The sequence below is a fragment of the Leucoraja erinacea genome, chromosome 20 (assembly GCF_028641065.1).
Source record: "Leucoraja erinacea ecotype New England chromosome 20, Leri_hhj_1, whole genome shotgun sequence".
In the NCBI taxonomy this organism is placed as follows: Eukaryota; Metazoa; Chordata; class Chondrichthyes; order Rajiformes; family Rajidae; genus Leucoraja; species Leucoraja erinaceus.
In genome coordinates, this window is record NC_073396.1 from 26,354,428 (window position 1) to 26,374,748 (window position 20,321).

Below are 20,321 nucleotides of genomic sequence, written 5' to 3' on the forward strand. Positions count from 1 at the left end.
GGTGCCCTTGTACATCAGTCACTGAAAGTAAGCAAAGTCTGAAGAAGGGTTTCGGCCCGAAACGTTACCTATTTCCTTCGCTCCATAGATACTACTGCACCCGCTGAGTTTGTCCAGCATCTTTGTGTACCTTCGATTTTCCAACATCTGCAGTTCCTTCTTGAACACTGAAAGTAAGCATGCAGGTACAGCAGGCAGTAAAGAAAGCAAATGGCATGTTGGCCTTCATAGCGAGAGGATAGGGACAAAAAGCTGGAGTAACTCGGCGAGACAGTCAGCATCTCTGGAGAGAAGGAATGGGTGACGTTTTGGGTCGAGACCCTATTTCAGCAAAGAGGGGGTGGTTTGGGTGGGAAGGGATGAGTGAACCAGGGCGTTGCGGGTGGAATAGTTTCTACGGAAGGCGGAAAGGGGTGGAGATGGGAAAATGTGGCTAGTGGTGGGATCCCGTTGGAGATGGCGGAGATTTCGAGAGAATTTGAGTATAGGAGCAAGGGGGACCTACTGCGGTTGTACAGGGCCCTGGTGAGACTACACCTAGAGTATTGTGTGCAGTTTTGGTTTCCTAATTTGAGGAAGGACATTCTCGTTATTGAGGGAGTGCAGCATGGGTTCACCAGGTTAATTCCCGGGGTGGCTGGACTGACATATGATGAAAGAATGGATCGTCTGGGCTTATATTCGCCAGAATTTAAAAGATGAGAGGGGATCTTATAGAAACATATTACATTCTTAAGGGATTGGACAGGCTAGGTGCAGGAAAAATGCGTTTCACAGTTTAAGAATAAGGGGTTAGTACTCAGTTTAGTACTGAGATTAGGAAAATCATTTTCACCCAGAGAGTTGGGATTCTGTGGAATTCTCTGCCACAGAAATCAGTGGAGGCCAATTCACTGAATGTTTTCAAGAGAGAGTTAGATAGCTCCTGGGGCTAATGGAATCGAGGGATATGGGGAGAAAGCAAGAAAGCTTTACTAATTTTGGATGATCAGCCATGATCATATTGAATGGCAATGCTGGCTTGAAGTTCGAATGTCCTACTCCTGCACCTATTTTCTATGTTTCCCTGCACTACATATGTAGAAACAAGGAACTGCAGATGCTGCTTTACAAAAAAAGGACACTAAGTGTGGGAGTAACTCTGAGAGTCAGGTACCATCTCTGGAGAACATTGGTAGGTGACGTATGTAGGAAGGAACTGCAGATTGTAGTTTAAACTGAAGATAGACATAAAAAGCTGAAGTGAAGTCAGACAGCATCTCTGGAGAAAAGGAATAAGTGACGTTTCAGTTCGACCCTTCTTCAGACTGAGTCGGTGGAAAGGGAAACGAGAAATATAGACGGTGATATGGAGAGATATAGATGTGTTTTGAAACTGCATTGAACTTTCCTCAGAAGGCTTAGGAAGTTCAGCATGCCACCAACAACTCTCACCAACTTCTACAGATGAGTCACAGGAAGCATTTTATCAGGATGTGCCACAACATGGTTTGGGAACAGCTCCATTCAAGACCACAAAAAATCGCAGGAAATTGTGGATGCAGCCCAGACCATCACACAAACTCAACCTTCCAGAGACTCCATTTCTATATAATTACCATGACTAGAGGGAGAGTCTTGGACAAGAGGGCATAGCCTCAGAATAAAAGGACACAGTTTTAGTAAGGAGATGAGGGGGAATTTATTTAGCCAGAGTTTGGTGAATCTGTGGAATTCATTGCCACATATACTGTGGAGGCCAAGTCATTGCAGGCAGAGATTGATGTATTCTTAATTAGTAAGGGAGTCCAGGGTTATGGGGAGAAGGCAGGAGAATGGGGTTGAGAGGGAAATATTGATCAGCCTTGATTGAATGGCGGAGTAGACGTGATGGGCCGAATGGCCTACTTTGCTTCTATGACTTATGAAAGACAGTTTCATTGTTTTTGTGTGTTAATGATGTACAGAACTGTTTTTATTCTGCATTCTCAGAACTCTTAAACATGATGTAATATTTCTTGTGGATAATTTATTCCAGGAACTTCGTCTGGCGTTTTCCAAGTAATATATGTTCTGAATCGTACAAGTTTTTACAAAAGCTGAAGACTGCAGGAATGGAGGACCTCCCCAACATCTTCTCCTTCCAGGATAAGGATGCACCTGTTGAGACTGACATGCTCACCTACCCTCTGGATGGAAATGGTGGCTGCTGTGTGGCCACAGTGTCTTTGTTTATCCTCGGTCTGTTGTCTTTCCACGTCTCAATCCCCGAGCAGATCGTGGTTGTGGACAGTACGCTGGTAGACAATGAAGTTATAAAAAGGTACGGGCATATGATTTTCATAAGGTCATAAGGAATAGGAGTAGAATTAGGCCATTTGGCCCATCATATCTACAGGATGCTGCCATTCGATCATAGCTGATCGATCAACCCCATTCTCCTGCCTTCTCCCCGTAACCTCTGACACCTGTACTAATCAAGAATCTATCTTTATCTGCCTTAGAAATATCCACTGACTTCTGTGGCAAATAATTCCACAGATTCACCAACCTGTGACTAAATTCATCCACTTCATGGATACTTGTATATCTTTATAAATCCTACTCTCATTTATAGAGCCATACCGCATTCCATATACCCACCATCATGGGTGAAAATGTTTCCTATTAAATCTTCCCCCTCACCTTAAAACTGGTAAAAGATTCCTATGGAAATATCTGGATCTTTTGCTTTCTATTATTAGTATTGTGCATACTCTTGTTTTCTACCATGTTGAAAATTTCAGATAAAGGAGGAATGAACTGCTACATCATGGCGTCTACATTGAGTATGTCCAGACCGCTTAGCTTATCATCAGCAGAATACTTCTCTTGTTTTAGTTCAGCCGGAATACTTTGAGCTTTCAAATAATTAACCTTGCTTTAATATGTGTTAGGCACAAAGTGCTGGAGTAACTCAGCGGGTCAGGCAGCATCTCTGGAGAACATGGATAGGCGACGATTCGGATCGGGACTTTTATTCAAACTGGAAGTAGACTCAACACTGACCAGACTGAAGAAGGGTCCCCACACGAAACGTCACCCATCCATGTTCATTCAGGAATGCTGCCTGATCCACTTAGTTACTCCAACGCATTGTGTTTTTCCTTGTTTCTACATTCTTTGTCTGTTTTAGGTTGGGGAAGGAAGGCTTGGATGACGATGAGGAAGATGACATGGAAGACGTTGGAAATAAGCCCAAATTTGAAGTGAAGGCTCCTCAGGCCTCGCATACTAACTATTTACTGATGCGGGGGTATTATGCACCGGGCATAGTGAGCACACGCAACCTTAATCCAAATGACAACATTGTGGTAAACTCCTGTCGGGTGAGGCTAAAGGTCCGTTCAACGCCAGCGCAAGGAAGCTTGAGCACCCATGATGGTGAGTCCGTAAGCTTCAGAATGCTATTTCTTGTACTACCATAACAATTGAACCTCTCCTTTTAAATTATTTTTCATCCAAGTTTACATATCTTTTGTAATTGATTATTTGTTGCTTCTGTTACTCACCGGTCAAACGAGTCTAACTTGTCATCATGTGACACACACACAGAGACGCACACGCACACATGCACACAGCCACATGCACACGCACAGAGACGCACACACACACACAGACGCACGCACACACAGGCGCACGCACACACACACACGCACACACAGACACACAGACACCCACACGCACACACACACACACGCACACACAGGCGCACACACACACACACACACACACACACACACACACACACACACACACACACACACACACACACACACACACACACACACACACACACACACACACCCAAACACACACACACACACACACAAAACAAAACACACACACAAACACACACACCTCTCATCCTGAAGGCATATCTGTTCATTGCATTGATTGAAAGACACCATGAAAACAGGCCCTTTGGCCCATCGACAACACGCCGACTATCGATCATCTCACCAGTTCTATGTTATCCCTCTCTCGCAGCCACTTCCTACACACTAGGGACAATTAACTTACAAACGTACACGTCTTTGGTATGTGGGAGGAAGCGACAGCAGCTAGAAGAAACCCTGACATGAGACCAAGTTTTGTTCACATCCTTATATAAATTGCCAGGGAGAGGGAAGGGCACCAATGTCTAAAGAACCAGATTTTGTCAAAGGGATCTAGGGTGGTGGCTTTAATCTTCCTAGTGTTTGGTGGAAAGATACTCCTCATCCAGGATGTTGAACGATTAGGGCCGGCACGATGGTGCTGCAGGAGAGTTGCTGCCTTACAGCGCCAGAGACCCGGGTTTGATACTGCCCACAGGTGTTGTCTGTGTGGAGTTATACGTTCTCCCTGTGACCGCATGGGTTTCCTCCAGATGCTTTGGTTTCCTCCCACACTATAAAGATGTGCCGGCTTGTAGGTTAATTAGATTTTGTTAATTTTAAATTGCCCCTAATGTAGTTGCTAGTGTATGTGGTTATCGCTGGTTGGCGCGGACTCAGTGGGCGGGGCTGAAGGACCTGTTTATCTGCTGTATCTCTAAAGTCTATAAGATTTGGATGTTGATTAGCTAGTTTATATACATCATTGCCACTGATACCAGTAAATCAGCTGCATTATGCCTCAATTTATTCACAAAAATATTTACAGTAAAGACCGTGGTGCTTCTTATTTTGTTGCCACAGTTGGAGTGATATTAATAATCATAATTTAGTCCTTGTTCTGAATACTTCTCCTTCTTAGACTGTTTTGATACATGCAGTTATATCTGAAATGTTCAACCTCCTGCTTTCTCCTGAAGCAGATCCAGCCACTTTGTTTGAGACAGCATCAGGACCAGATGCTCTTCCTCAGACATTCACAAAGGTGCTGAAGCCCAACTCGTATGAGTACGGAGGGGAGAAAGTTCAAAAGCGCTTTGTGGATGAGCTCGGGTACAGTCCCGAGGATCTGACTGCCGTGCAGGAAATCTCCAGTGCGATTGAAGCCTGTTCCACCTTTGGGATGGAGACAACAAAACTAGTGCAACAATTTCTTCAGTACGAGGAGGTGCTGAATGCAAGGACCAAGTCATTAAAGCAATACCTGCAGGTTTGTCATAGTCATAGAGTCTTTTTAATTTAGTTTAAAGACACAGCGTGGAAACAGGCGCTTCAGTCCATCGAGTCCGTGCCGACCAGTGATCCCCGCACACTAACGTTATCCACACACCAGAGACAATTTACAATTATACCAAACCATTTGGAGTGTGGGAGAAAACCGAAGATCCTGGAGAAAACCCACGCAGGTCACAGGGAGAACGTAAAAACTCCGTACAGACAAGCACCCGTAGTCAGGATCAGATCCAGTTCTCTGGTGCTGTAAGGCAACAACTCAACTGCTGTGCCACCATGCCACCTTTATAAGAGTCTTACAGTGTGGAAACAGGCTCTTTTGCCCAATTTGTCCACACAAGCCAGCACGTCCCATCTACACTAGTCTTACCTGTCTGCGTTTGCCCATATCCCTTCAAACATGTCCTATCCATGAAGTCTGAAGAAGGGTTTTGGCCTGAAACGTCGCCTATTTCCTTCGCTCCATAGATGCTGCTGCACCCGCTGAGTTTCTCCAGCATTTTTGTGTACCTATCCATGTGTTTGTCTTAAACACAAAATATTTATAGACAATTCCCAAGTAATTAAATGTAATTTAATTTAAATCGTGATCTGTAAATGAGTCATTAAATGGTTTAGTTATGATAACATCTACATTTATTTTAATTTAGTAATATTTGCTATTTGTAAAAAAAAGAATACAATTATTTGCTTTCAAGCCATTTGAGTTTGTGGCCACTGTATGCTGATTGTAAGCTATCTTTTCCTGAAAAATGAACTGATTTTTGGGACTGAAACAAAACTTGGGGTCCACTATAAATAAGGACAGTCTCGCTACCTGCTGACAAACTTTTTGTTTACACAATTTTAGCACCGTGTTGTGTGCAGATCTGGTAATCCTAGCTAAGGAAGGATGTACAAAGGAAGAGAGAGATTAGGTGAAGGGATCCGAAGATCGATACAAAATGCTGGACTAACTCAGCAAGTCAGGCAGCATCTCGAGATAGATGGAATAGGTGACGTTTTAGGTCGGAACCCATCTTCAGTCCACTGAAGGGTTCCAACCCAAAACGTCACCTATTCCTTTTCTCCAGAGATGCTGCCTGACCTGCTGAGTAACTGCAGTATTTTGCATCTGTCTTTGGTATAAACCAGCATCTGCAGTTCCTTCCTTCACATTAGGTGAGCGGACTCCAGAGTTGCTAAATGGAAGCATTGAAGAACAGATCAAATAATTGCAGAAATTCTTTGCTATTTGCAATGTGTTGGAATTGCTTTTCATATGTAGTTTGTTAAATGTGTACGGCGATTTTGACGTTTGCTTCTGTTTTGCAGGATTTGAAAGTGTTGGACCAGATCGTAGTAGTCGGCAGCTCAGCAGCACGGGTGGTGGCGATAACGCATGCTCACCCCTGGCTGCTTCATCCATTTCGTGTCTGGAAAAGTGGGGAGAAGTCTGTGTCTCTGAGTTCACCCGAGGGGGGGTCCAAAAGCAGCTCTGAAATAAACCCTTCAGAATCTGACACAAGAAACATTCCGCCCTGTGAGCAAAGTGACACGCATAAGAAGAGTATAAAGTCTGGTTTTAGTTCAATCGTTACAAAGGAGAGTGTTGAAGAGCACAGTTCGGAGTCCACAACTGCACAGGATGTCTGTGTGAGTCGTGTGTGTACAGTGACTGCGAATAGGAAAAGAACTATTGAGGAGATTGGCACTGGAAACATTGACCGTGAGCGTCCTTGTAAAAGATCTTGTCAGGGCAGTGACTCTTCTGAACTAAGGAGGGATTCCTCGAATGGGGACAATCCAGACAGCACATCAGATGAAACAAGAAGCAAACTCTCCCAGCACCAGTTCCCTTCTACCTCTTCATCAGGAGCTAATCTTGTCAAATACCCGGATTTGCAGAGTGAGCCAGTAAGGCCAGGTTGTGAACAAGATGGGAACAGAGATGAAAGTTGTGAGGTGCTTAACTCTTCACTTGATGTTAAAGGTCTGAGGGCCTCTTCCAAAATGACTGCTGCGAAGGATGGGGGACAACAAGGTTCCCAGTTGGTGCAAGAAGACGATGCCCAAGCAGAGAGCACAGCAGGTGAGGGAAACACTGAAGCAATACATCCTGTACGTGGGCAGCTTCTCAAAGGCGATATATCTGTGGTGAATTCAGGGGAGGATTTACAGCATGGTGAAAATCCTCCAATGAACCTGAGGCAGGACAGATCAGGACTTCAGGAGGAAGGTAATTGGAGTCTATAGATTGTGCATCAGAGTAAATGTACAGTACTTGATCACTGGAGCATTAATTAGGTGATGTTATTTTAAACTCGTCTGATTTTTGACATTTTAATTAGTTATCCTTTGCACCTTTATCTTGTAGTAAACTGTGCTGTGTAACGTTTGACTCGTGAACGCTCTTTAAATATTTATGGTATTAGGGTTATCTTTGCATCCTGTATGCTTTTTACAATACCTTTTGAGTTTAGAGATACAATGTGGAAACAGGCCCTTCAGAGTCCACGCTGACCATTGATCACCCGTTCACTCTAGTTGTATGTTATCACACTTTCACATCCTGCTCATTAGCAGCAATTTACAGAAGCCAATTAACCTACATACCTGCACGTCTTTGGAAAACCAGAGCACCAGGAGAAAACCCAGGCAGAATCATGGGGAATCTACAAATTCCACACAGACTGTACCCGTCGTCAGGATTGAACCTGGGTCTCTGGCGCTGTGAGGCTGCAGCTCCACCTCAGCACCACTGTGCCTCCCCTAATTATTATCCTTCAATATTGTAAACATTTAAAAAAAAAAAAAATTCCACCGTGAACTGCATGTAGTGGAACAAATATAATCACATTCTGCATCTGGCATTCCCTCCAATTCATGCCTCTCAGACAGGAAGATAGACAGATATGAGACATTCGTGTGGAAGGTTGGGCGATTACTGCAGGGACTCAGCTTGGTAAGAAGGAACTGCAGATGCTGGTTTAAACCGAAGATAGACACAAATAGTTGGAGTAACTCAGCAGGGCAGGTAGCATCTCTGGAAAAGGAAAGGGTGACGTTTCAGGTTGAGATCCTTAAGGGCTTCTCCAGAAATGTTGCCTGTCCCATTGAGTTACTCCAGCTTTTTGTGTCTATACTCAGCTTGGTAAGATACACAGTTTCAGGTTGGATGTGTGGGCGTCTGTGGATTCTGAGACATTAACTTGTACTATTGGATGATTAACCCAGAGTCATAGTCATGGAATCATACAGCATGGAAACAGGCCGTTCAGCCAACTTGCCCACACCGACCAACCTGTGCCATCTACACTAGTCCCACCTGCCTGTGTTTGACCCATATCCCTCTAAACCTGTCCTATCCATGTACCTGTCTAAATGTTTCATAAACATGGCGGGAGTACCTCCCTCAACTTTCTCTTCCGGCAGCTTGTTCCACACACCTACCACCCTTTGTGTGGAAAAAGTTACCCCTCGGGTTCCTATTAAATCTTTCCCCCTTCAGCTTAAACCTATGTCCTCTGGTTCTCGAATCCCCCTACTCTGGGCAAGAAACTCTACCCGATCTATTCCTCTCATGATTTTGTACACCTCAATGATTCAATGATCACCCTTCATCCCCCTGCACTCCAAGGAAAAGAGTCCTAGTCTACTCAACCTCTCTAGCTCAGGCCATTGAGTCCCGGCAACATCCTCATAAATCTTCTCTGCTCCCTTTCCAGCTTGAAATCAGAGGTTTGAGATGAGTTCAAAGCCTACCACAGTGGCAAGTAAATTTAAATGCAGTCAATGCAATAAATCTGCAATTAAAAATAATAAAATATCAGAAAAAATTGTAAAGAATAACAAATCTGAGATATAAAAAGAATCTGAAATGTGAAAAAAAACCCCATCTGAAATAAATGCAAAAGCAAGAATGAGCTGTCATTTGCTCAAAAATGCAAAACATTTTCATATCCCTCGCCCTTCCTAGTTTTGTCACTATTTCCACTCCAGGAGTCTTAAATTATTTTTTTCTCCTTCAGTTTTTTCCTGAGTATTAGGTTTCCTTAATACCTGGTTTAATTAATAATGATTGTGGAGTTGGGGAAAATCAAAGATGTGTTCTTCATGTTGAAAACATTTGATTCTGCTTTGTGCAAGTTAAAGTTGCCTTTAATCTTTCATTGCAGGGGATTCAGTCAAGGAGAATGTGAAGATAGAAGGTATCTTGCAAAGCGAATCAGACAAGTAGGTGTTTAACATTATTACATTTTAACATATTAATCGAAGTAGGGAAATCTTCAATCTGGAATTTGAGATTATGCAATAATGAAGTCAGTTTTTATAGTTTAGTTGAGATGTACAGGAAATAGGCCCTTTGCCCCACCGAGTCCGCACCAACCAGTGATCACCGTACATTAGCACTGTCCTACATACTAGGGACAATTTACAATTTTTTACAAAATTCAGTTAACTTACAAACCTGCAAGTCTTTGGAATGTGGGAGGAAACCGGAGCACCCGGGGAAAACCCACGCAGCCATGGGAATAACGTACAAACGCAGTTTGATAAAACCTGGGTCTCTGGTGCTGTAAGGCAGCAATTCTACCACTGTGCCGCCCCATTATACACAAGATCTCACAGCATTTTCATTAAATTGCAAAAAACACGAAGAGCTGGAGTAACTCAGCGTGTCTGGTAACATCTCTGGAGAACATGGATAGGAGACGTTTCGGGTCCAGACAAACTGGTGCTGCAATTTTCATACTGAAGAAGAGACCCAAACCCGAAACATCGCCTTTCTCAGCTCTCCAGAGATGCTGACTGACTTTCGGAGTTACCCCAACACTTTGTTGCTTTTTGCTCATTGTGTTAGCTGTTTGTGATCCCAGCATCTTCAGTTCCTTGCTTCTACTTGATTGAATTGCATTTGGTTAGCTCGGACATATACAAACAGGTCCTGTCTTTTATCAAATGAGGCTACTTGCGTGACTAGATTGTGTACTGTTTCAGGAAACTGTAACATGTTGAATAGAGTGTTTTGCAGTTCCCAAACCTGGAAATTGGGCCAATCTTGTCAGTCACACCGTTGGCCCTTGAAGAGGTGAAATCATTGGATTCTCTGACATTGGCCAGCAAGTTCCAGGTTAAAGCACAACTCGATAGCAACAACCAAAAGACCAATAGACCATCCACTGAATAGACTTTCAATCACTCTACATTTCCATCTCCCACCAGGAAAGCCTTAAAGCCCACCATTTATTTTTCAACTGCAGAACCAGGCACCCATTCCCTCATCTTTACTGTGGATGTTCAGTCACTCTGTACCAATCCCCCCCCACCAAGAAGGCCCTAAAGCCCTCGGTTTCTTCCTCGACCACAGAACCAGGGTTCTGTACTTTTTCATATCTCTAGTTTTGGGTCTCGACCCAAAACGCCACCTATTCCACTCCTCCAGAGATGCTGCCTGTCCCACTGAGTTACTCCAGCATTTAGTGTCTACAGTGTAAACTAGCATCTGCCGATCCTTCCTACACAACAGACTATCCAGGTTGGATGGGGATGCTGTGATTGAAATGCCATTGTCAAGGATTCAAAGTTCATAAAGCAAAGTAAAGTGGCAAAAGAGATTACTTACTTTTTTTAAATGCCATTTTCATGAAGTATCCTCTTTCCTGATTGAATCTTGCAGAGAATACGAGCAGATTAGTTTCTTCTGCCATCCCTGGAGAATTGTTGATGGGAGCCTGAATAAACCTGTCTGTAAAGGAATGATAGAAGCTGTGCTGTACCACATCATGGCAAAACCTGGCATCACAGAACAGAAACTAATAAGCTACTACAGTGCTGTTCTGCAGCCTGTGATTGTGATGGAGTTATTACAGGTGAGTTTTCTGGAGTGTTTTTCTGTTAGAGATACAGCATGGAAACAGGTCCTTCAGCCAACCGAGTCCACACCAACCATTGATCACCTGTACACTGGTTCTATGTTATCCCAATTTTGCACCCTACAGGCTAGGGACAATTTACAGAAGCCAATTAACCTGCAAACCTGTGGGGGGGAGGTGTCAGGACCACACACTTTGTAGCTGATGAGAGCACGGTTCACTTGTCTGATGACTGTTGGGAAGAAACAGTCCCTGAATCTGAGGTCTATGTTTTCACACTTCTGTATCTCTTGCCTGATGAGAGAGGGGAGACGAGGGAGTGACCGGGGTGAGACTGGTCCTTGAAAATGCTGGCAACCTTGCCATGGTAGTGCAAAGTGTAAATGTTGTTTCATTGCATATATGAATATATTATCTGGAGTGGCATTCACTGTGTTGAGGTGGGAGATCCTCCATTCACTAATAGATGGTTTGGTGGTTTAACCTGTCAAGCTCAGTGTAATATTGTTACCTCCTTAGTCACTTGATTAATTATGGCCAACAAAACCTCTGCTCTAGAAATAACACCACCTCTCTTGATGTATTGAATTGAATCAAAGGATAGGGGGAGAAAGCACGATTATGGATGATCAGCCATGATCATATTGAATGGTGATGCTGGCTTGAAGGGACAAATGGCCTACTCCTGCACCTATTTTCTATGTTTCTTTCATTGCAAATGCTGAGAACATCGCTGTTGAGAGAATTTTAGTGTCATGTGTCCCAAACAATGGAATATAAATACACACAAACACAGCCATCAATAGTAGTCCAAAAAGACAAAACCAATGCCCGCTCAGAGGTTATTTGGAGAATGTAGTGTTTAATGGCCTGATGGCTGTAGGGAAGAAGCTGTTCCCGAACCTAGATGTTACAGTTTTCAGGCTCCTGTATCTTCCAAATGGCAGGAGTGAAATAAGTGTGTAGCCAGGGTGGTGTGGGCCTCTGGGGATGCGGGCTGCCTTTTTGAGGCAGTGACTCCTGTAGCTCCCTTCGATAGTGGGAAAGTCAGTACCTGTGATGTACTGGGCGCTATTCACCACTTTTTGCAGTTGACTTCGCTTCTGGACGTTCAAGTTGCCGAACCAGTCCATGATGCAACGTGTCACTTTCTTCAGTTTACGTCATAGTGTGTAAGGTCATATTGCAGTAAAGATTTCTGCCTTGCGTCACTGATGAGACACTGAACTCAGAATTTAAAAGATGGTGTTTCCTGACCTGAAATGTCTGCTCTCATTCCCAGGGTCTAGAAGCCGTTGGGTGCATCCAGAAACGCTACTTAACCAAAAGCAAGCCGGTGTCCTTGTTTTCCACTCCAACAGTTGTTTCCGAGATGCAGGAGCACAAGTTGTCTGAGCCCAACACTGTATTTTATGAGCCAACCATCGACTGTGTGATAAAACTCAGCAGAGTCTTTCCACACGAATCAAACTGGAACAAGTGGATACAGTAACGTTACAGTTTACCTTTGGTCTTCACATGAGGAACCTCTCTGTAAGTGCTGTGACTGCTCCTGTACACAAGGTTTGCAAACTTGCGTGACTATATTTATAGAACAGTTGAAGGTCCATTTAAGAGGAAATAACCCTGGATTACTTGAGAATGCAGAAATAAATCTTTTTACCAAACCTCACAGACTGCGTTTTAATTTGCAATCCACCTTGCATCATTTCCACACCCTCCACCTCTCAGCTTCCCAACCCCACCAAACTATCAATGTTATCAAAGTGAAGAAGGGTCCCAACCCAAATTGTTGCCTGTCCATGCCCTCCTGAGATGCTGCCTGACCCATTGTTACTCCAGAACTTTGTGTTTCCAGCTCAAGATCACAGCATCTACAGTTCCTTGTGTCTATCATTTTAATCCTATTGTATTCATCACAGAATGTTCTATTTAGTGCAGTATAACAGACCATACGGGGGGGGAGATGGTCGATTGTCCGCTATAACCATATAAGGGGGTTGATATGTACAATGCTATTGGAAAATGGCCATTAAACAATGAAGGATGCAAAATACACAATACCTTGGGGCAGCACAGTGGCACAACGGTAGAGTTGCTACCTTACAGTGCCAGAGACCCGTGTTCGATCCGGACTACGGGTGCTCCATGTGGCCGCGTTGATTTGCCCTGGTTCTATTTTACACACTGTGCGTTGTCCCTGGTGTATGGAGTGGAGCTGGGGTGCCGGAGGAGGGGGTAGATCGTGCCCGGGTCTCTGGCCCTGTGGGGCAGCGGCTCTTCCAACAGTTCACAGAGACCAGTTGGTCAGCAGTTCAGCGCGCCTTCACGGGTGAGGGGGCGGGGGAGGGGGATGGCGGTTAAGGGTAAACTCACATTGTCGTAATGTCTTTGCAATGTGAGAAGATAGAACCTCTGCAGTAGATCTATCCTACACACTGAATTGTCTCTAGTGTGTAAGGTAGAACTAGTGTATGGGTGACCTATGGTTGGCGTGGACTCAAAATGGTTCAAAAACACAATTCGCTCCATCCACCTAGTGGTCATTCATGAAACAACAAATCCATTTCTATGACAAATTTGGTCTGCTATAACCTAAATCCTTTATAAAGTGTAGGAAGGAACTGTAGGTGCTGGTTTACACCGAAGATAGACACAAATGCTGGAGTAACTCAGTGGGACAGGCAGCATCTCTGGCGAAAAGGAATGGGTGACGTTTTGGGTCGAGAACGTCACCCATTCCTTCCCTCCAGAGATGCCTGTCCCGCTGAGTTATTCCAGAATTTTGTGTCTATCCATTATAAAGAGGTCCGTTAAAACAAGTGTTTACTGTATTACTTCATCAGATAAACCATCTTAAAACATGAATGTTTTTTCTAAAGGCCAGTCAGCAATTGGATCCTTGGGTTTGATCACAGAAGGTACTGGCTCGAAGGGCCGAATGGCCTCCTCCTGCACCTATTTTCTAAGATATATCATTGCTATTTTAGCCAAAACTCTTTTGTAAATTAATATTATGACCTCAACCACAGCCACCTCCAGCCAAAAATAGACTAGGAGGCAATAGGTTGTTGACCAAGTCAGTCAAAAAGAGGCTTTAAGAAGCTTCAATGAATGGAGCAGTTTCTTGGGGTAAAAAATAAAGATTAGAGTCCACACACCATGTGACGATGGTGCGTAGTAAAGGATTGCACAAAAATGCAGAAACTTCACAAGCTGGAGACTTAGGGGGAGGTTACATCGAGCAGAAGAGTCACGGGATGGTTTTAAATTGCAAGGTGGGAATTTAAAACCGGCCAGTCCAGGCTCTGGTCATTGAGCAGAGCACTGGGGGGGGGGGGGGGGGGGGGGGGGGGGGGGGGTGAGCGAGACGTCCATATGTGGAGATTAGTAACTGAAGACTGGTCTGTCTGACATGATGTGCCTCACCATTTGTAAATCTATATTATTTATTATCATTATCTATTATCATTTATAGATCTTATAGAAACTTACAAAATTCTTAAGGGGTTGGACAGGCTAGATGCAGGAAGATTGTTCCCGATGTTAGGGAAGTCCAGGACAAGGGGTCACAGCTTAAGGATAAAGGGGGAAATCCTTTAAAACCGAGATGAGGAGAACTTTTTTCTCACAGAGAGTGGTGAATCTCTGGAACTCTCTGCCACAGAGGGCAGTTGAGGCCAGTTCATTGGCTATATTTAAGAGGGAGTTAGATGTGGCCCTTGTGGCTAAGGGGATCAGGGGGTATGGAGAGAAGGCAGGTACGGGATACTGAGTTGGGTGATCAGCCATGATCATATTGAATGGCGGTGCAGGCTCGAAGGGCCGAATGGCCTACTCCTGCACCTAATTTCTATGTTTCTATGTAAACAGATAGACTTGTCGAATAAAGCCCAGTGCCCTTTTCCTAGTATATTATGTATAAATCATGCACAAATTGTGCATGACATTTTATATTTGGTGGGAGGGGGGTGGGAGGCTTGCAATTGAACCAAATACCGAAAAGGATAATAATGTGTCAAGCCTGTGACACGTGTTCTTTCTTGCATGTCATGAGAAAGCACTTTACTCTTCGCTATTGCAGTGTTTGGTGCTTGGTCTTGCAGGCTGATTCTGGAGTGGGTTCGGTTCCTGTGGTTGTCTTGAATGGAATTTGATTAATGGAGGAAGGATAACAGGGACAAAACGTGCAGGAGGTAACTGCAGATGCTGGTTGACACTGAGGAATTACACAAATTGCTGGAGTAACTCAGCGGGTCAAAAGGCATCTCTGGAGAAAAGGAATCGCCTATTCCTTTTCTTCAGAGAAGGGTATTGGAAATAGAAATGTAATGTTAATAATTGCCCTTTAATGGAGCCAGCACACATCATTGCTGGACCTAATGGTCTCATCTACAAACGTATCAATCTTCTGCTTTCATCCTGAAAATTCCTAATCATTTTCAATTGAGAACATATGAATTGAAGAAAGACAGGCCCACTGAACAATCTTACATAGATTCTGGCTCAAAATGAATAAATGTGCACAACTTGTCTGCACTAGAACATGGAACAGTACAGCATGATGGCCCACGATGTGTTTGCTGAACAATGTGCCAATATAAACTAATCTCATGGATCATGCACTGGATGAAGAGATTAGGGCATCTTGGCACTATGTTTGATACAGATATTCTGGGCCAGAGGGCCTGTTCGTCTGTTGTACTGTTCTAGGTTCCATTGTAGATGAGTTATGCATATTTGTTCATTTTTACATTGTAGCTCATTTCAGGGTTTGTTGTATTGAGTTTTAGACTTGAATGAATGAATAAGTTTATTGGCCAAGTATGTACACATACAAGGAATGTGCCACGGTGCTTCGCTCGCCAGTAACAACACGACATATAGTAACAATTAAGAATGGCACGTAAAACATTAAACATTCACAGTAAAACATTATTGATTAAACATGTGAATGCAATAAAATACCAGAGCAAAAGGAGGCTGCAGACTTTTGGTTACTCGTGGAAAAAAGTTGTTTTTATGTCTGGCTGCGGTGGCTTTGACAGTCCGGAGTCGCCTTCCAGAGGAAAGTGCTTCAAAGAGTTTGTGGCCAGGGGTCAGAGGTGATCTTACCCACTCGATCCTGGCCCTTGCAGTGTACAGTTCTCAGGGGGGGGGGGGGGGGATTTGCTGCCAACAGCCTTCTCAGCTGATGGGACGATTCGCTGCAGCCTCCGGATGTCGTGCTTGTTGGTACAACAAGAAATACAATGCAGAAACAGGCCCTTTGGCCCACTGAATCCATATCAACCAGCGATCCCCATTCACTAACTGTCTTACACACTAATTACAATTTACAATTTTTCAACCAAAGTCAATAAACCTACAAACTTGTACGTCTTTGAAGTGAGAGGCAACCAGACCACCCAGAGAAATCCCCTGCGGTCACAGGGAGAGCGTACAAACTCTATACAGGCAGCGTGCGTAGTCAGTATCAAACCTTGGTCTGTGGCGCTATAAGGCAGCGACTCTATCGCTGCGCCACCATGCTGCCCAACTTCAAGACAACAGATCCTTCAAATCAAGACTTACTATAAAATATGGTGGCCTCTTATAATTATGTGACATTTTGCATAAAGATTGCATTTTTTTTAAACAGAAAAGCTAATCAAAAATAACTTGGATTTTAGATTGTCTCCCTATCATACCGCTGCAATACAGAGTCATGGAGTCAGACAGAGTGGAAACAGGCCCATATCCCTCTAGACCTGTCCGATCCACATGCCTGTCTCATTACTCCTTAAACTTTGCAATAGTCCCTGCCTCAACTACCTCCTCCAGCAGCTCATTCTATACACCCACCACCCTTTGTTTGAAAAAGTCAGATAATATCTTTTCCCCTTCACCTTAAACCTCTGCCCTGTGGTTCTCGATTTCCCCCACTCTGGGTAAGAGGCCCTGTGCGTCCACCTGATCTATTCCTCTCATTATTTTATACACCTCTATGAGATCACTCCTCATCCTCCTGCACTCCAGGGAATAGAGTCCCAGCTTGCTCAACCTCTCCCTGTAGCTCAGACCCTTAGGTTCTGAGTGACCTGCTATAACAAATGACGGCTTTCCATTTCAATGGAACATTTGCAGAAAGATGGTTTTAAAAATTTTGAAACAGAAAAGCTAATCAAAAATAACTTGGATTTTACAATGTTGCCTTATCATGTGGCTGCAATGTAGTTGATAGTTCTCTCCTCTGAGACTGTAGGCTGTGGATCTACGTTCATCATACATCAATGTTCAAAGCCATTCCAGTTCATCCCCCTCACGGCACCTCTCACTGGGATTCCCATCAACTGACCCCATGTGCTGTCTCAGCTGGATGCAAACATCCCCTGGCTCTGTATCAGAAGAGTTGATTACTTGTTCTTGGGACCTGGTGTCCGTCCAATGAATTTCTCTCAGAATGCTGACGTGCTGATGAACACTGGAAACTTGCTGAGTGCTGACAACTGCCCCCGCTGCGATTACAGACTCCAAGCTCTGTGGGAGAAAAAATATATATGATACAGAGGAAAAGATTCAAGACCCTGTACAAGGTCTCCTGAGGAAATGCAACATTCATAGTGTGATATAGAACAGAAACAGGCCCTTCGGCCCAATTCATCCATGCCAACCAAGATGCCCCATCTACGCTAGTCGCAGCTGCTCTATTTTGCCTATATCCCGCTAAACTTTTCCTATCTGTGTACCTGTTCAAATGTATTTTAAATGTTGTTAGACACAAAATGCTGGAGTAACTCAGCGGGTCAGGCAGCATCACTGGAGAAAAGGAATAGGTGACGTTTCGAGTCGAGACCCTTCTTCAGACTGATAGTCGGGGGAGGGGGCAACTAGAGGTATGAAAAGGTAGAAAGAACAAATCGGAGTCGGCAGCAATGACTCAGGAGAGACTGGGTTAAAGCATGGTTGTTGAGCCGGGGAGCAGGAGGATTCACAGAGGGGGAGCAGTGAGAGAGGGTGTTGCAGAACTCCCGTCAGAGAGAGGAGGAAAACTTTTTCAGAGTAGGGATACCTTGAGAATTTTTTCTGCCTCTGGCAGCTCATTCCATATACCCTTCACCCTCTGTGCGAAAGTTTCCCCTTACCATAGGTTCCTATTAAATCTTTTCCCTCTTAACTTAAACCAATGCCCACTATTTATCTCAAAGCCCTCTGGTTCTTCCTCGACCAGAGGAGCAACCTATACCCAGCCACTGACATTCTCCTCCGCCTAGCGGAGTTGGTCCTCACCCTCAACAACTTTACGTTTGACCCCTCCCATTTCCTCCAAACACGAGGCGTAGCTATGGGCACACGCATGGGCCCCAGCTACGCCTGCCACTTTGTCGGGTACGTCGAACAATCCTTGTTCAATACGTACCAGGGCCCCATCCCCGACCTCTACCTCCGTTACATTGATGATTGCTTTGGGGCCACCTCCTGCACCCACACACAACTGACTGACTTCATCCACTTCACCACCAACTTCCATCCGGCACTCCAATACACCTGGACCATTTCCGACACTTCCCTACCGTTCCTTGACCTCACCATCTCCATCACAGGGGATAGACTTCTGACCGACATACACTACAAACCCACTGACTCACATGGCTATCTGGACTACAAGTCTTCCCACCCTGCCCCCTGTAAGGACTCCATCCCCTACTCCCAATTCCTCTGCCTACGCCGCATCTGCTCCCAGGATGAGACGTTCCACACCAGGGCATCGGAAATGTCCTCACTCTTCAGGGAACGGGGATTCCCCTCCTCCACCATAGATGAGGCTCATACCAGGGTCTCTTCCATACCCCGCAACACTGCTCTCTCTCCCCATACCCGCACTCGCAGCAAGGGCAGAGTCCCCCTAGTCCTCACCTTTCACCCCACCACCCGGCAAATACAACAAATCATCCTCCGCCATTTTCGCCACCTCCAACGTGACCCCACCACTCGCCACATCTTCCCATCTCCCCCCATGTCTGCCTTCCGCAAAGACCGCTCCCTCCGCAATTCCCTTGTCAATTCTTCCCTTCCCTCCCGTACCACCCCCTCCCCGGGCACTTTCCGTTGCAACCGCAAGAAATGCAACACCTGTCCCTTCACCTCCCCCCTCGACTCCATTCAAGGACCCAAGCAGTAGTTCCAGGTGCGATAAAGGTTGCATCCGCTGCTCTAGATGCCAACTGATTTACATCGGTGAGACTAAGCGGAGGTTGGGCGATCGTTTTGCCGTACACCTCCGCTCAGTCAGCACTTCAACTCCCCCTCCTATTCCCAATCCGACCTCTCTGTCCTGGGTCTCCTCCATTGCCAGAGTGAGCAACACCGGAAATTGGAGGAACAGCACCTCATATTCCGCCTGGGTAGCCTGTGTCCGTCGGGCATGAACATTGAATTTTCCCAATTTTGCTAGCCCTTGCTGTCTCCTCCCCTTCCTTAACCCTCGAGCTGTCTCCTCCCACCCTCCTATCCACCCGCCCTCGGGCTCCTACCCCTCCCCTTTTCCTTCCTTCTCCCCCCCACCCTCCACCCCCTATCAGTCTGAAGAAGGGTTTCGGCCCAAAACATCACCTATTTCCTTTGCTCCATAGATGCTGCTGCACCCGCTGAGTTTCTCCAGCATTTTTGTGTACCTTCAATTTTCCAGCATCTGCAGTTCCTTCTTGAACCCACTATTTATTTGTTCCCTAAGCCTGGGAAGAAGACTGTGCATTCACCCTATCTATTCCTCTCATGATTATATGCACCTCTATAAGATCATCCCTCCCGTGTTCCAAGGAGTAGAGTCCATGCCTGATCAATCGCTTCCTATAGCCCAGGCCCTCGAGTTCTGGTAACATCCTTGTAAGTCTCTGCACTCTTTCAGGCAGAGAAGAGGGGGGTGTCTGGGCTCTGTGGCAATGAATTCCACAAATTTACAGCCCTCAACCTTAAGAAATTCCTCCTCATCTCCATTCTAAAGGTACATCATTTGATTCTGAGGGGAAATGTCCTAAGACAGACAAATGGGATTACATGTTTAAGAAGGAACTGCAGATGCTGGAAAATCGAAGATAGACAAAAATGCTGGAGAAACTCAGCGGGTTCTGAAGAGTAGGAGGGAGCTTGAGAATGGGTCTGGACAGGGAACATGAGCAGATGTTAGGATGTCTGAATGATCGGATGGTGGATTATATTTGTACGAGATCGCATCAAGAACAGAAGGAGCAGAGCACCTCACACAGCCCCCCTAGCCCCGTGGAAACCACTGGATTCTCAGTCTGAAGAAGAGTATGGACCCGAAACGTCACCCATTCCTTCGCTCCAGAGATGCTAC

General features: G+C 45.0%; 1 protein-coding gene across 3 annotated transcripts in view; it reads left to right on the forward strand.

Moving 5' to 3' along the window:
• The window catches only part of LOC129706997 (general transcription factor 3C polypeptide 1-like), a 61,862-nt gene extending 49,211 nt beyond the window's left edge, over positions 1 to 12,651 (forward strand). The window contains exons 31-37 of one of the 3 annotated variants that reach the window (XM_055651705.1): positions 2,018 to 2,302; positions 3,155 to 3,402; positions 4,817 to 5,106; positions 6,444 to 7,347; positions 9,287 to 9,344; positions 10,789 to 10,981; positions 12,267 to 12,651. In XM_055651705.1, the coding sequence (XP_055507680.1) occupies positions 2,018 to 2,302; positions 3,155 to 3,402; positions 4,817 to 5,106; positions 6,444 to 7,347; positions 9,287 to 9,344; positions 10,789 to 10,981; positions 12,267 to 12,476 (2,188 nt within the window). In that variant the 3' untranslated portion in view covers positions 12,477 to 12,651. The remainder of the gene's footprint in view (positions 1 to 2,017; positions 2,303 to 3,154; positions 3,403 to 4,816; positions 5,107 to 6,443; positions 7,348 to 9,286; positions 9,345 to 10,788; positions 10,982 to 12,266) is intronic. The other 2 variants (XM_055651707.1, XM_055651706.1) reach the window with 2 other exon arrangements.
• The last annotated feature ends 7,670 nt before the right edge of the window (positions 12,652 to 20,321 follow it).